This window comes from Lactuca sativa, chromosome 5 (genome assembly GCF_002870075.4).
Source record: "Lactuca sativa cultivar Salinas chromosome 5, Lsat_Salinas_v11, whole genome shotgun sequence".
Classification (NCBI taxonomy): domain Eukaryota; kingdom Viridiplantae; phylum Streptophyta; class Magnoliopsida; order Asterales; family Asteraceae; genus Lactuca; species Lactuca sativa.
In genome coordinates this window covers 58,267,409-58,282,968 of record NC_056627.2, presented here as the reverse complement: position 1 = coordinate 58,282,968, position 15,560 = coordinate 58,267,409, and the positions used below count along the sequence as shown (strand labels likewise).

The 15,560-nt window shown below is 41.4% G+C and overlaps 1 protein-coding gene across 1 annotated transcript; it reads right to left on the bottom strand.

Moving 5' to 3' along the window:
* Positions 1 to 4,538: 4,538 nt before the first annotated feature.
* Positions 4,539 to 7,507, bottom strand: LOC111879710 (uncharacterized TPR repeat-containing protein At1g05150). The gene has a single exon (XM_023876166.3). The coding sequence runs from the start codon at positions 7,083 to 7,085 to the stop codon at positions 4,644 to 4,646; it is 2,442 nt and encodes an 813-aa protein (XP_023731934.1). The 5' UTR covers positions 7,086 to 7,507; the 3' UTR covers positions 4,539 to 4,643.
* Positions 7,508 to 15,560: the final 8,053 nt, after the last annotated feature.

Here is a 15,560-nt window from a genome sequence, read left to right as displayed (position 1 = left end):
AGCCTCCTGCTCCATGTCGTGTGGTCACCATACTAAAAATAAACACGTAAACATCAGGATCAAACATACCCTGAGATGTCTCATACATTATCCCAGATTACTGGTTCCATCTTGGCCCTCCTTAACTCGAGTACGGATCCTATGCTTTCAGTAGTACAGGCCCATACTACCTTCCACATCTATCCGTACTTTCCTCAAGGATTGCTTCGACTTCACCAAGTCCCTTAACCAATATCCCTTTCCAACTATTCTCATCCTAGGCTTTTCTAGGGCACTCCCTGACCTACTCTTTGCCATCAGCTGCACCAGGAGTCCCTACCATCCTCCCCTAACTAGCTTGCGGATACTGTTACATATCTGCTCACTAGTTAGTTAAAGTTAGCCAGGACCTCTATAGCACAAAGCAAGCAACATTCGTGCATCGAGTAACCATATCAAGCATAACCTAACCAGGCCATCCTACTGCTGACTAGGCAGTCCTAGCATGCAACTCATACAACAGGCATATAAGGCATCCTTCCTAGATCCTCAGCCCTAATCTAGCATGCATTTCTCAGAAACATATATCAAGCATAAAAGGCATCCTCCTAGACCCTTAGCCCTAATCTAGCATGCAGTTCTCAGAATCATATATCATATAACATAACATAACAAGTATGGGTATCTTGGGGAAAACTTACTTGAGCTCGGCCGGTCGCACGCATCACACACCTTGTTCTTTCTCAAACTCTTTTTCTTAGATTTAGAAAACCATTTTCTTTGTAAAAATCCTTCAGCCCCTCGGTTTGAGTCCAGACACCCCCGAGGGTGTGTCTGAATCCCTCAAACCAGGGCTCTGATACCAACTTGTAACGTCCCAATTTTTGAGGCCAAAAATTTCATTTTTAATTAAGTAAATCACATCAAAGTTTACTAAAACATTTCCTATGTCATATCATTTGTAAAAGAAACATAACAATATGTCTGATAACCATATTGTCAAAAGTAAAATAAATCAGAGTACATCCCCAGGAAACTCCATGAGGAAAACATGTGTGTGTGTGTGTGATGCGTTGCTACACCATCGGCTCCTTCCCCATAGACGAAGAGGTACCTGAAACCAAAATTGAAACTGTAAGCACGAAGCTTAGTGGGTTCCCCCATCATACTCATAGCACATAATCTTCGGTATCTTTCAACCGGTAACCGGGAGCTACCCTCCCCTTCGGTATCTTTCAACCAGTAACTGGGAACTATCCTCCCTTTCGGTATCTTTCAACCGGTAACCGGGAGCTACTCTCCCCTTCGGTATCTTTCAACCGGTATCCGGGAACTAACCTCCCCTTTGGTATCTTTCAACCGATATCTGGGGACTATTTCACCGCTATCCCTATCACATATTACATGTCATAAACATATTGGTTTCATGATAACATAACATAAGCATACTGAGTCACATAATGACATATCGTAATCATACTACTATGCATGTGTGCGTTTTGTCCACCCCTTCAGTATATTTCAACCGGTAACCGTCTTCGGTATCGTTCAACCGGTAACCAGGGCTAGTGAGCCCTACTACTACTAGCACAGATATATCAACTAGATAATTATCACAAAGACAATCATCTCAACCATAATCACCTACCGGTGGGCCGGCATTGGTGCCTTAGACCAACCCCTATTGGAAGGTAACTCACCTCGTAAGGCTGACTGCTGAAAAGCTGATCGACAGATGTCTGACTGCTGCTCCAGTAATCCTCCGGCTATAATTCCCATAAAACACTTAGTCAGACACTGATAACTACTCTTAGGGGTAAAATAACTACTTTACCCCTGACCAACTCAAAGTCAAAGTCAAAGTCGACTTCCAGTTGACCTGACTCGCCGAGTTGGGCTGCCAACTCGTCGAGTCCCTATCCTTCCATCTGTCCTTCTTCACGCTTCTACTCGTCGAGTTTAGCAACGACTCGACGAGTTCTCCTTCTAAAACATCCTCGAATGAACCTTCATCCGACTCGCCGAGTTGTATGAACAACTTGTCGAGTTCATCCTCTTCCTTCAAACAAGTCTTGTCCTTGACTCGCCGAATGGTATGAACAACCGTCGAGTTTATCTTCAAAAGTTGGGAGATTGCCTTGGACTCGCCGAGTCTGCTCATGCACTCGCCGAGTCCTATGACTTCCATGTCTATGGCTAAGTCCAATGTGTTGGGTCACTCCCCCGGACCCTTCTAAGACCATTCTAACACTCACTGGGTTCCTTTGAACCCTAACAGAAAAGGCGAGTCAAGCCTCGGACTCGCCGAGTCCCAAGAACAACTCGCCGATTCGAGGTTGTCCAAGTCTCATTTCTCGATTTCTGATGTACAACACTTGACCAAAAGATAGATCTAGGCTTCTAATATCGATCTAGCACGTAAAGTTACAAACTTTACATGCATGCATGGGAGAATAAGCTCAAATGGCCCTAAATGAGACTCTTAAGATCCATGGGGCTCTCTAAGGCTCCAAAATCAGTCACTTTCTGCCTTATAACCCCTTAGAGACCTTGGATCTGAAGTCTTAACCCCCAACCATGCTTGCATTCATGGTTGGTCGCCAAGAATGGCTCCTAAAAGCCCTAAATCACCCTAAAAGAGATCTAAAACATGAATGAGCAAGGTATCATCTTTATACCTCCAAAAGACTGAAGATGAAGCACAAACTCGAACTCCTCCGGTCTCCTCTTGGTTCCTCAAGCCTTTTCCTTCCTTCTTATGATCACAACCCACCAAAATCCACCAAGAATGCCTTAGACCTCACAAAACGATTAGGGTTTCTGAATGGAGTGTTCTAGGAGCATAAAGGGACGATGGAGGCTATATAAGGAGGTTTAAATAGGGTGTAATCCCTTAGATTAGGGTTTTGTCTAGACAGGGCCTACTCATCGATTCTGGACGACGACTCGTCGAGTAGGTCATTAAACTCTCGTATCCAAGTCGCTTCTACTCGATGAGTTGGGCCTTCAACTCGTCGAGTCCATTCCAAAATGTGAACTTACTTGATTAATAATACGTACCAGGAACCGGGTGCTACAAGAATATAGACTAAGGGATTACCTTGTGTGGTTTATTAGGAGGTGTATAGCACCCGTTCATTGATTGTGAGAGCTGTTAGTTGTTGACTATATCGACAATGTGAGTTTTCTCACTATACTATGTAGAACGTTAGATGTCTTTGTGATACTTTCATAAAAGATTAGGGTGTGGCCATTGGCATATGTATGAACGACCAAGGTTTGGCCCTTGGCAATTATATGAAAGACATGGATATGACTTCTGGAAATTGTATGCAAGACCAAGGTCTGACCCCCAACAGTTATATGTAGGATGTTAGTTGTCTTTGTGATGTTTGCATGGAAGATCAGGATGTGACTCATGACACTTGTACGTAAGACTAAGGTATGGCTCCTGGCAAGGAAAGACCATGAGTTGGCTCATGGCTGATAGTGATAGTAAGACTATGGTTCTGCCCATAGCAATTTTTATCTAATGTATAGTATGAGGTATTTTGGGGAACTCATTAAGCTTTCTACTTACGGTTTTGTGGTTTTTATATTTTAAGGTACTTCCAGTTCCAAAGGGAAGACTCCGACTTGACTGCACAACATCCTCTGATCGTTTTTTCCGCACTGATTATTATTGTTTTACTCTGATGCTTGAAAGCTACATTTTACTCTGATTAGTTTTTGAACAAATGGCTCTATGGATTTGATGGTTTAAAAATGAAAATTTTATTGGTATAAGACGTTACAAAAAGTGTGTCATGGCACGTGCCAAGGCATGTCATAGTATTAGACGTGGTGTAGCCGTTACGAAAACATCCGATATAGGTTTATTAAGCATGATGCCCAAATAACATGTCAGTATGTGTCTTATTGCGTTATAGCGCGAGATCTTTTCAAGATGTAGGTTTTTTTTACTGGGCCTAAAACAATTGAGTTTTAGTTAAGTTTTTTATATCAAAATGATAACATTTCTAAAAACTTGATGTATTTAATATAATTTTATAACTCTCTCTCTCGATATATATATATATATATATATATATATATATATATATATATATATATATATATATATATATATATTAGAACCTTGATTTTAACAATTGGCTTTTGATCCATAATTCCATACAACTCGACTCCAAAAGTCTAATGCTTTTGGAATTCTTTAAAAACTTTTAGGAGAATTTAGAAGCACTCAAAACATAAAGATATAATGATGTGGAGCCAAATGCATTATTAATCAATTGTGTTAAACTTAAACAATCAGTGTTTGGTAAAAAGTATAATCATTCCGAGTTGCCGACCACTATTGTCCAACAATAAACCCGGTTCGTCCCCTCTTTCTTTTACCATCCCAGCTAACGATTTAATTATTTGTTGTTTGGTAGTACAACCCTTTTGGTTGCATAAATTCAATTCCCCAATCCACCCCTGTACTCTGTATTATATTTTTATATTAAAATTTGTAGTGATACAACATACAAAAAAAATTAAAAAAATTAAAAAAAAAATCACATAAACCGTTAAATATCATACAACATGATTAGGGTCAAAAACATTATCACACACTCCACAACTAAAAGCTCTACATGAATGAAATATTACAAAAGAATCATTCATTTTTTAGGATTATGATGTGAACTAAACCACATACACTTATCTTTCACGGCTTCACTCCCACTTCCATACTCTTTAAAACAATACTCTTCTTGCTTCAAACCCGAAGGCACTTTCCCTTCACTGTAACACCCGCTACACAAACTAAACCGCAGCTTCATCTCCTTAAACCGCGCCCCAATTACCGGGTACCGACAAACCGAGCAAACCGTATTCCCATGCCGATTCCGATCGCCACATTCCAGCTTCAATAGAATCGACATTGCACCAAAACCACATTCCGGATCATCAAACATAGCAAGAAAGTCAGTTAATGACACCAAAGAATCATCCCTTTCACCGTGAATCTCCGTCATTTCACTCGTGTTATGTGATGGAATGTAGATTGATCTCAATAACTTCATGTAACGTGTCGCGTCGGCTTTTGTAATCCGTCCGGAATCGGAGATTCCGGTTCCGGTCACTGGACGCCATAGAAGCGAATCGAACGCTACCCTTTTTCGTTTTTCCGGCGAACCACCGCAAATCGGAGATAGAACCGCGAAAAACATTCCCAAATCGACCCTTCCGGATTCCGATTCGTCAAGAACGGAAAGGATTTTTAAATTAATCGCCTTGACGGATCCTACAAAAGTTTCGGGTTTCAAGAAACCAAGTAGTCTTCGAAGAATGGATTCCAATGCCGCCTTTCGGATAGACTTCTCTGGAACACCGTAACCAGAATACGTTAACGGGGTCTTGGAATCGTTCATTTCCTTCTTTAAAAGCTCAACATCACACCGGAATAGCCGTGTAACCCTCTGAAAAGACCGAATTTCAAGAGCCGTTGCTAATTCTTGCCTTAATGTCGTTTTTTCACCTAAAGTTTTGAATTTCGATGGTTCAATGATGGTAAACGCATCCTCTCCAATTCCATTCCGGTTTCCGTTTCCTTTCTTCTTTTGAAGTTGCTTCAAGTGAGAAAGGGCATCATGTAACTCAACTCTACTAGTCATCTTCAAAGCCTCTTTTAACGACTTTTTAGCTTCTTCAGTTTCACCGGCGCCTAATAAAGACACCGCTTTGTTCACCAGAGCTCGCCAATGGTTAGGCCATAACCCTAAAACCCGAGTGTAAACCTCTGAAGCTCTTTGATATCGGCCCATGTCCATGTAAAGACCACCCAAGTTATACAAAGCATCCACGTGTCCAGGTTTCAAATCGATGGCTTTCTGAAACTCTTTAACAGCATTATCATCATTACCCATTGCGTGAAGAGCTGAAGCAAGGTCACAATGTGCATCGGGATAATCGTTTTTTAGATAAATCGCCTCCTCTAAGGCTTTCACGGCGGCTTTATATTCTCCGGCACCGAACAGAGCACTACCCAGAAGCTTCAATGCTCGAAAATGAGTAGGGCAAAGAATGGCGGCTTCTCTGTAATGCTCGCAAGCACTGATAACCATACCTTCACCTTCAAGAGCGATTCCAAGATTGACGTGAATTTGGGGGAGAAGATAAGACCATTGATTACCTCCTGCTTCGGCTGCATCTAACGCTAATATGAACTCTTCTTTTGACTCGGTGTGTTGATCGAGAACGTAATAACAGTTTCCGGCCCGGAAATGGGGTCTGACGTCGGTGGGTTGTAGTTCGCAGGCTCTTTTGAAACATACCAGGGCTTCTTTGAATAAATGTTGATCGTAGAGAAGACGACCTATTGCCATATGTCCATCGAATGCTTCTTCTCTTGATCTTGACCCGTCTGCTCTAGATCTTAAAACCCCTAATTCTTTGACGAAAATGGCGTAATCGTGTCTGGTTTCGTCCCAAATGATCTGTTTGTTCATCTCCATGGATGGACCAAGCTCTCTAGACCACCCTGGATCGGAAAAGGCATCGGAATGTTCGCATTTGGTTTTTAAATCTTTCATTTGCTTCGTCTTTAACCGCTTTATCAGAATCTCTAAATCGTCGACGAGTTTCCATGTGTCGTCGAAGATAATCCCGTGGTTTGGCGACGCTGCCCAAGTTGCCGTTCGATGTTGCTTCTGCGGTTCCGGTGACTTTACTCTCTCATCGACAACCAACGATGTGGAAGCTTCTTCGAACGCCATTGAAGATGCAGGTTCATTGTTGTTATTGCTGTTATCGTTATCATCGTCGGACTTCAGTTCAAGCGCTAATGCTTCGAAATCACGGTCGACGTCCCCGGCGCCGTCGTCATAGGTTCGTAACAGGCCGTCGTAAGTAAGCCCTTTATCATTGTCGATGAAATCGCTGTACGTACGGAAAACCTCGTCGAGGATGGCACTAATTTGCTCATCGCTAAATCTAACTCTAGGGTTAACAGCAACAACAAGGGCGGACATTTCTTCTCTATTAAGACCACCATCTCTGTTCAAATCGAATTGCTGGAAGATCCTCTTTACCTTCTCCGATCTGCTACCTCTAGTCGCCATTTTTTCTGTACTTTAAGGTTACAAAGTTGCAAAAATAAAGAATTTAACAAAATGAAATGGGTATAAGCCGCTCTAAAAAACGTAGAACCCTAACCCAGAAAAATACATTGATTGGGGAGAATCTATAAACTGTAATTTAGGGAAATGAAATCCAATTTGATACCAAAAATGGATCTTATAAAGAAGAAAGGTTAGATAATAGTACAAATTAACATAGGAAAGAAAGAAAATGAGGTATGATGTTATCTGTATAGCTTCAATTTTCTCCTCATTATCTTCTCCGGTGCCTGTCTGGCTTGTGGAGTGATGATGGTGATTGGTGATGGAGGGGGACTATGTAGCCGCACGAGATTCTGTTCTTTCATTCATTGCTTACAAAATCTTATATGGAGGGTATGTTATGTTATGCAACTTTAAGAATTAGGTCGGCATTATTGCTAAGTATATTTAAAGCCAAATGGTTGGTGTTGTGGACTTCATTTGTTTTAAAAGGTTTTATATTTGGACTTTATTCTTTTAAGTCAAACTTTAAAAGAAAGATTTATGATTTGTTTAGACTTTATACCATAACAGAGTCACAAAAATTATATAAAAAAAAAGGGTAAAGTTATTAAATGAATAGATAACAAGATGGAGTATATATATTCTTTTTTGGAAAATGGAGCTTTTCTAAAAAGGGTTTTCATGTCAGTTTTTGTGCATCGATCAATCTCACTACGAACATGAGGTTATGTCTCATGGAGTCATTACAGGTGAATCTCCATGGTCATAGGGGTTGAGTAGTGTTAGAATTTGAACATGAGTCGATATGTTATCCACCATCAGGGGATGCAGGAATACATAGCAAGTGTTGTCGTGATTGAAAAATATGTTGTCGGTGCAAGAAAAATAAGTAAAAAACCAAAAATAAAAATAATAAAAAAATAAAAATTAATAAAAAAAATTCCACTACGTACAGAAAGTAGGTGTTGTCGGTGTTACAACGAGACACCAAACAAAGCCGCCCATGTCCACCATATTTTTCGTAAGTCTTACCAAATCACCACAATACAAGTGATACAAAAATAACAAGAAAGAACATGTAATTTACATAAAAATAAGTTAGAATGTGGGGATAGTCTAAGGGGTAAGAAGACTAATAGACTGATTTTGGGGTTAAATGTTTTGATCTTTTAAACGTGATGATGCAATGAAAAGAACATTTTTTGTAACTCTAAACAATGTAATTAGAATGTTAATAATTGAAAATATGATGAATATTTAACTATGATGTAAACTTTTCAAAAATAATATTTAAATATATTGTTAATAATTTAAAATATATGATGAATCTCTAAGTATGATGTAAACTTTCCAAAAATAAGATTTAAATATTGAGGTAATTAATGTGCATTGTTATTATTAACATTTCAGTCTATTTTAATATTAGGTATATCTAGATGTTGGGTACAATTGAGTACTAACCTAACTAAAGGTTTTGGTTATGATGGTTAGGCTCCCACTAAATGACCAACTATAAACCATATGACAATAATGGAGTTAGAATTATTCAAGTAAGTGAATTTAAGATGTATGGTTGAAATTTAACATGTATGTTTTTTACTGGTTACCATATTCCTTGTTGTGGACCTTTACATCATAATTATGATACATTATTCTTAAAAAGGCATATTAGAGACCCAACGTATGGTTATGTCAAGCTTGGGTAATAATAATATAAGGCCAAGACCTAACTTGAAGAACTAGCGACGAGCAATCGGGAAACATTAGAAGCCTTAAACCCTTTGGATTTTCCCCGTTTCATTTCATCAAATGTATTTGGAGAAGAACACGATAGTAAAGTTTGGTTTCATAGGAAAAATGTTATATTTGAACCAAAAGAAGTAATCCAATTTGAGTTTCTTCATTAACTTCATCTAAAGTAACTTCATCTAAAGAATCAATTAAGGTACATCTCTTTAAAAATTTATAGTTTAGTTCGAGTTTTTGTACTTTATGAATGGAAAATCACTTATTTGATCAATTATTATCGAAATTAATGGACAAAGTGGTGAATCAATGGTATTAGGATCTGAATTTTAATACCTTATTATATTGCAAATGGTCAATAAAACGAGTATTGTCGTTGAATGGATGAAAATGGAGTTTATTTATTTAATCCATGGATTAAATTTGAGTGTAATGATTATAGAGATTGGACTATGTGTTTGGACAAAGTTTTCAACAAATTGGATCAATAGTAGATCATTAAAAGTCATTTTATAGCTGTTAGGATTGAACAATTGAATACTCTAGTATTTAATGAGGGTTTTTGGTTGTTTTCAATAGGGGCGCGCAGGTATCTCATTAAAAGTCATTTCATTCATTTATAATAGCTTTTGGGTGTAGCATTTGACACAAACAAGAACCGTCATATGATGACTCGCTTGGTAAGGTATCTGATTTATATAGGGGAGGTCCCAAGTTATAATTTTTGGAGATTTAGAAAGGCGGCCATGAGGGGGTAATGTAGCATCGATTGAAAATAAAAGACAAGATTTATCTATATCTTCACCAAATTTGAGGAGCTTGCTCTAAGCGGGAATACCTTCTTGTGAAAATATATATACACAAACTAGGTGAGTACATAATAACATGAGCACATTTATGAATAAACTGTGCCACGGGACTACATCGTGTCCCATTTCCTAAAAAAATATGAGCATATGTCTCGTATATGATGTCATTCTTTGATTTTTAATGTATTTGTTATATGATATACTATGTGTTTCATGATTCATTATGAAAGAGTTCAAGAAATTGGCGGCATCTTTTAAAATGATATATCATTTTTCAAGACATTTGAAACCTCCAAAAATATGATCCCAAAAATTTTCGATTCAATATTAGGTAAAATAGTAATTTTCAATATCATCTAAACATTTGAAATAAACCAGTGTATCAATTGTCATAAATAACAGTAAAAGATTATAACAAAATGCCAATGGTGTGTGCGATGCAGTCATCCGAGCTCTTCCCCTTAGAGCCATAGGTACCTGAACACATAAACTGAAAACCGTAAACACAAAGCTTAGTGAGTTCCCCCAAAATAACACATACCAAACATAAAGTAAACACACAGTGGGCCCCGCCCAGTCATCGGGCCCAGCTCGGAAAGCATATAAACACATACACAGATAATATACATAGCATACAGATAGTCGTCGGACTTCGCCCGACATCGGACCTTAGTCCACTAGCATGAAAACATAGGTACACGAAGACAACTAGAATTTTATCAACATAACATAAACATGGGCCGGTCTTGGTGCCTTCGACCTGCTAAACCCAATAAGGAAACTCATCTCGAATGCTAAAGGATAACTAGATAAATCCTCGGCCCCGGAAACAGTCCTACTCAATCCCTAAATAGAAACAATCCCTTAGATACCGATCAATATTTCATAACCCCTTAAAGGTCAAAATTGGCCAAAGTCAAAGTCAAAGTCAATGCTCCGAGTTGACTCAACTCGTCGAGTTATCCCACAACTCGTCGAGTTTCCATTAAGCACAAAATCGCGATATTTCGATCCAACTCGCCGATTTTCCCTTTAACTCGTCGAGTTCCTCCCTTTTTCAACAGAATCGGGACAAACCCAACCCAAATCGTCGAGTTCCCTCAAGAACTCATCGAGTTCTTCGATCAGCCAACCCACTTAATGCATTAAGCCAATATTCTTCAAACTGAAGCCCTATCTTCCAGATCTAGACCGATAATACGTCTAGAAGGGTAAAGTTTCCAACTTTACCCATTAAGAACCACCCCAAAGGAATTAAGCTCAAACCCTAATCCTAAAAGGCTTATGTCTTAATCCAAAAACCACCATATCTTCAAGATATAGCTTATGAACACATATCTAGACCTTAAAGGCTAAAATGTCATGTAAAGTCTTCAACTTTACTCACATGCATGGCCAAATGAAGCTTAAGAGGCCAAAACAAGGGCTTAGAAGGTGCATGGAGCTCTTAGGGCCATAAAGTTGGCACCTTTATGCCATGAAAGCTCCTTAAGACCCTAGATCTGAAAGGGTTTGCCCATATGAGACGTCCAACTCCCAATGACCACTTAATTTGGACAAAAGTAAGCAAAAGAACACTAAGATAAAGATCTAAGTAACCACAAAGCAATGTTGAGACTTTTTACCAGAAAGATGTCGAAAATGAAGCAAGGATTTTGGATCTAACGGCTCCTTCTTGAATCTCCAAACTCCCCTTTCTTCCAATGGCTTCAAACACACACAACACACTCAAAATGGCTCACAATCACTCAAATATGCCTTAGAGTTTCGAGGTTAGGGTTTAGGATAGTGGAGGCTGGAAATGAGGCCAACTTATGGGGCTTAAGTTGTTTAAATAGGGTGCAAAACCCCGAAATTAGGGTTTCATTTCTTCCAGAAAACTCGTCGAGTTGAGGCCTCCCAACTCGTCGAGTTGGTCACTTAAAACACACAGTCCATAACATCTCAACACGACAAGTTGGGGCTACCAACTCATTGAGTTGCTCTACAAAATTAAATAATTTAGAAGTTTAAATACATACCAGGAACCAGGCGTTACAATTCTCCCCCACTTGTATCAGACTTCGTCCTCGAAGTCCGCCCCCTCGAACAATCCTGGATAATGCTCCCTCATTTCCTCCTTGGGCTCCGGCTCCCAGGTCTACTCCGACCACTTGCAGTGCAGCCACTACACCTTCACAAGCTCCACCACCTTTTTCTCGTCTTTTGATCTAATATTGCCACCGGCCTCTCGAAATAGTTCAGGAGATCATCCACCTGAATATCCTCCAAGGGTACAACTGCGGAATCATCCACTAAACACTTCCGCAGATGAGAGATATGGAAAGTGCTATGAATCTGGCTGAGCTCGGCTGGAAGATCTAGACGATATGCAACCCGGCCCACCTGAGCCAAAACCCTGAAGGGACCGATATATCTGGGACCTAGCTTACCCCGCTTCCTGAACCGAATGACACATTTCCAAGGTGACACCTTCAGAAGAACCATATCACCCACCTGGAACTCCAAATCTGACCGACGCTTGTCGGCATAGCTTTTCTGCCGACTCTGAGTTGTCTGAAGTCTGCTTCGAACCTGTTAGATCATCTCAGTGGTCTTGAGCACCACCTTGGTACTCCTCATGACTCGCTAACTGACCTCGCCCCAACAAATAGGGGTCCTACATTTCCTCCCGTAGAGCATCTCAAAAAGAGGTCGATCAATGCTAGCATGATAGATGTTGTTATACAAAAATTATGCTAACAGAAGATACGTATCCTAAGTCCCACCAAAATCTAATACACACGCACACAGTATGTCCTCAAGAGTCTGAATCGTCCGTTCACTCTGCCCATCGGTCTGCGGGTGGAAAGTTGTACTGAAATGGAGACGAGTACCCATCTCATCATGAAACCGGTTCCAAAATCTGGAAGTAAAATGAACATCTCGGTCTGAAACTACTGATACCAGCACCCCATGACGTGTCACCACCTCCCGAATATAAATCTCGGCTAGCTTCTCTATAGAAATACTCTCCTGGATTGGGATAAAATGCGCGCTCATGGTCAATCAATCCACGATGACCAAAATAGAATCCACTTTGCACGCTGTCCTAGGGAGCTTCGTGATAAATCCATTGTGATGTCTTCCCATTTCCATACGGGAATCTCCAATGGTTGCATGTTGTCGTGAGGTCGCTGATGCTCGACCTTGACTTTTCTACAAGTCAAACACCGCTCCACAAACCACGCTATATCCCGCTTCATGTAGGGTCACCCATAATCATGGTGAAGATCCCTATACATCTTCGTCACCCTAGGATGAATGGAGAATCTCAACTTGTGAGCCTCCTCATTAGAACTTGGTGCACACCACCCCAATAAGGAACCTAGATCCTCCGATGCAGGGTCAACAATCCACGACTATCATAATCGAAAGAAGCCACCTGACCCACAATCTGCTCACACTTCTAACGTTCCTCGTTCATAGCCTCAACCTGAGCTTCCCGAATCCGTTTCTACAGAGTAATCAATGTCATCCTCAAACATATATCCCTGATCGGAGCCCCAAACGCCTTGCCGCTGAGAGCATCAACTACCACATTGGCCTTCCCCGGGTGGTACAGGATCTCACAATCATAATTCTTCACCACATCCAACTAATGACGTTGTCTCATATTCAGATTCGGCTGATCCATCAAATACCTCAGGCTCTTGTGGTTTGTGTAAATAGTACAACGAACCCCATAAAGGTAATGCTGCCAAATCTTGAGGGCAAAAAGCACCGCCCCCAGCTCCAAATCATGCATCAGGTAATTCGCTTCATGAGGCTTCAGCTGCCTCGAAGCGTAAGCAATCACACTCCCCCGCTGCATCAGGCCCCCAACGAAATGTCACCGACTTCTTGGTTAATAGGGTCAATGGAACAGCAACCTTGGAGAAATCCAGGATGAATCTCTGATAATAACCCGCCAAACTAAGAAAACATCGGATCTCGGATGGAGACCTCGGAACCCCCCACTGCATCACGGCTTCGACCTTGGCCGGATCGACCATAATACCCTTCTGCTTGACAAGGTGTCCCAGAAACTGCACCTCGTGCAACCAGAACTCACACTTAGAGAACTTTGCGAAAAGTCTCTCCCTCTTCAATGTCCCCAGCACCTCCCTCAAGTGCTCCTGGTGTTGCTCATGCGTCTTGGAAAAAACCAAGATATCATCGATAAAGACTATCACAGACCGATCCAACATCAGTCATATGTGGTTCATGAGATCCATGAACACGGCATGAGCATTGGTAAGCCCAAATGGCGTCACCACGAACTCATAATGGCCATTGCGAGTCCGAAAAGTTGTCTTCTTCACATCCTCATACCCGACTCGCATCTGATGATAACCCAATCGCAGATCAATCTTGGAGAACCAAGATGCACCTTGAAGCTGGTCAAAAAGATCATCAATCCTCGGGAGTGGATAACGGTTCTTCCCTGTTACCTTATTCAACTCACGGTAGTCAATACACATCTGATGGGATCCATCCTTTTTCTTCACAAACAAAATCGGGGCTCCCCAAACCGAACTACTCGGTATAATGAATTCCTTGTCTAACAGCTCCTGCAGCTGTGTGGACAACTCCTGCATCTCGGGAGGAGCCAACTGGTACGGTGCTTTGGCTATCGGAGCCGCACCTAGAACCAAATCGATCCTGAACTCCACCAGCCTCTCCGGTGGTACCCCAAGCAAATCCTTTGGGAATACATTTAGGTACTCCCGCATAATCGGCACATCGTCCATGGTCGCCTTACCCTTATCCCGGGTATCCATGACATAGGCGACAAAACATACACAACCCTGTTGAAGGTAGTGTATGGCCCTCACTACAGAACACATGATCGGCCCTTACTGCGGTTTCTCACCCTGAATCACCAACTCTCCCCCACTTGGGGTCTTAACCTGAACCAATTATTGCTCACATTCGATCACTGCCCCATTGGGGCTAAACCAATCCATGCCCACGATAACCTTGTTCCCGCACAAAGGAATAGGAACCAAATCCACTGGATACTGCTCGCTGAACAACTGAAGAGTACAATCTTGATGAACCCTCGTGAACCTAACCATCCTATCATCAGCAATCTCCACATATAGAGGACGATCTAGCTCCCCTGGAGCTCCAGCAAATCTCTTGCTAAGCGCAAGAGATATAAAAGATCGGGCAACCCCCGAATCAAATAATACCAAGGCAAAGATATCGTTCACGAGGAACGATCCTAAAATAAAACACATAAATATAAGCAACAATTCAATATAAATAAATAGATAAGGAGAAGATACATACATATCACAACGTCGGGAGCTGCACGTGCCTCCTATGTCGTCAGCTGGAATGACCTGCTCTTCACCGCTGACGCATCTTCCCGGCCCTAACGGCCATCAGTAATCCTCAATGTCGTAGGAGCAGGTGCTAACACCGGTCCTTCCGTGGCTAAACTCGGAAATGGGCCTTCTTTGTGGCCCCTCTGATTGCACTGAAAGGAAATCAGATCAGATACTGGAGTGACGAGGGTGGTAGCAGTACAATCTCTGTTGATATGTCCAGTCCGACCGCACTTGAAGCAGCCAAAACCACTCGCTCTACACGTTCCCTCGTGCACCTTGCCGCACTAACCACAATGACTACGACCCTGCTGGCCTTTTGGCCTGGAATCAGGTACCTTGGGCCGCTTACCCGAACCCTCAAAACTCACAGCAAAATTTGGCTTCCTCTTCCTCTTCATCTCCAAGTCAATTTCCCTCTCTTTAGCCCTCGCTATCATGTCTCCCAGCTTCTTGCAGCTGGATCGGCTCACAAACTGTCGGATATCGCTCCTCAACATCTCGTGGTACCGAGCCTTCTTCATCTCCTCGTCCACTACATACGGCAGAACCAGAAAGGCCCT

Coding starts and splice junctions, on each gene's coding strand:
- LOC111879710 (XM_023876166.3), bottom strand. CDS start 7,085: ATGGCGACTAGAGGTAGCAGATCGGAGAAGGTAAAGAGGATCTTCCAG.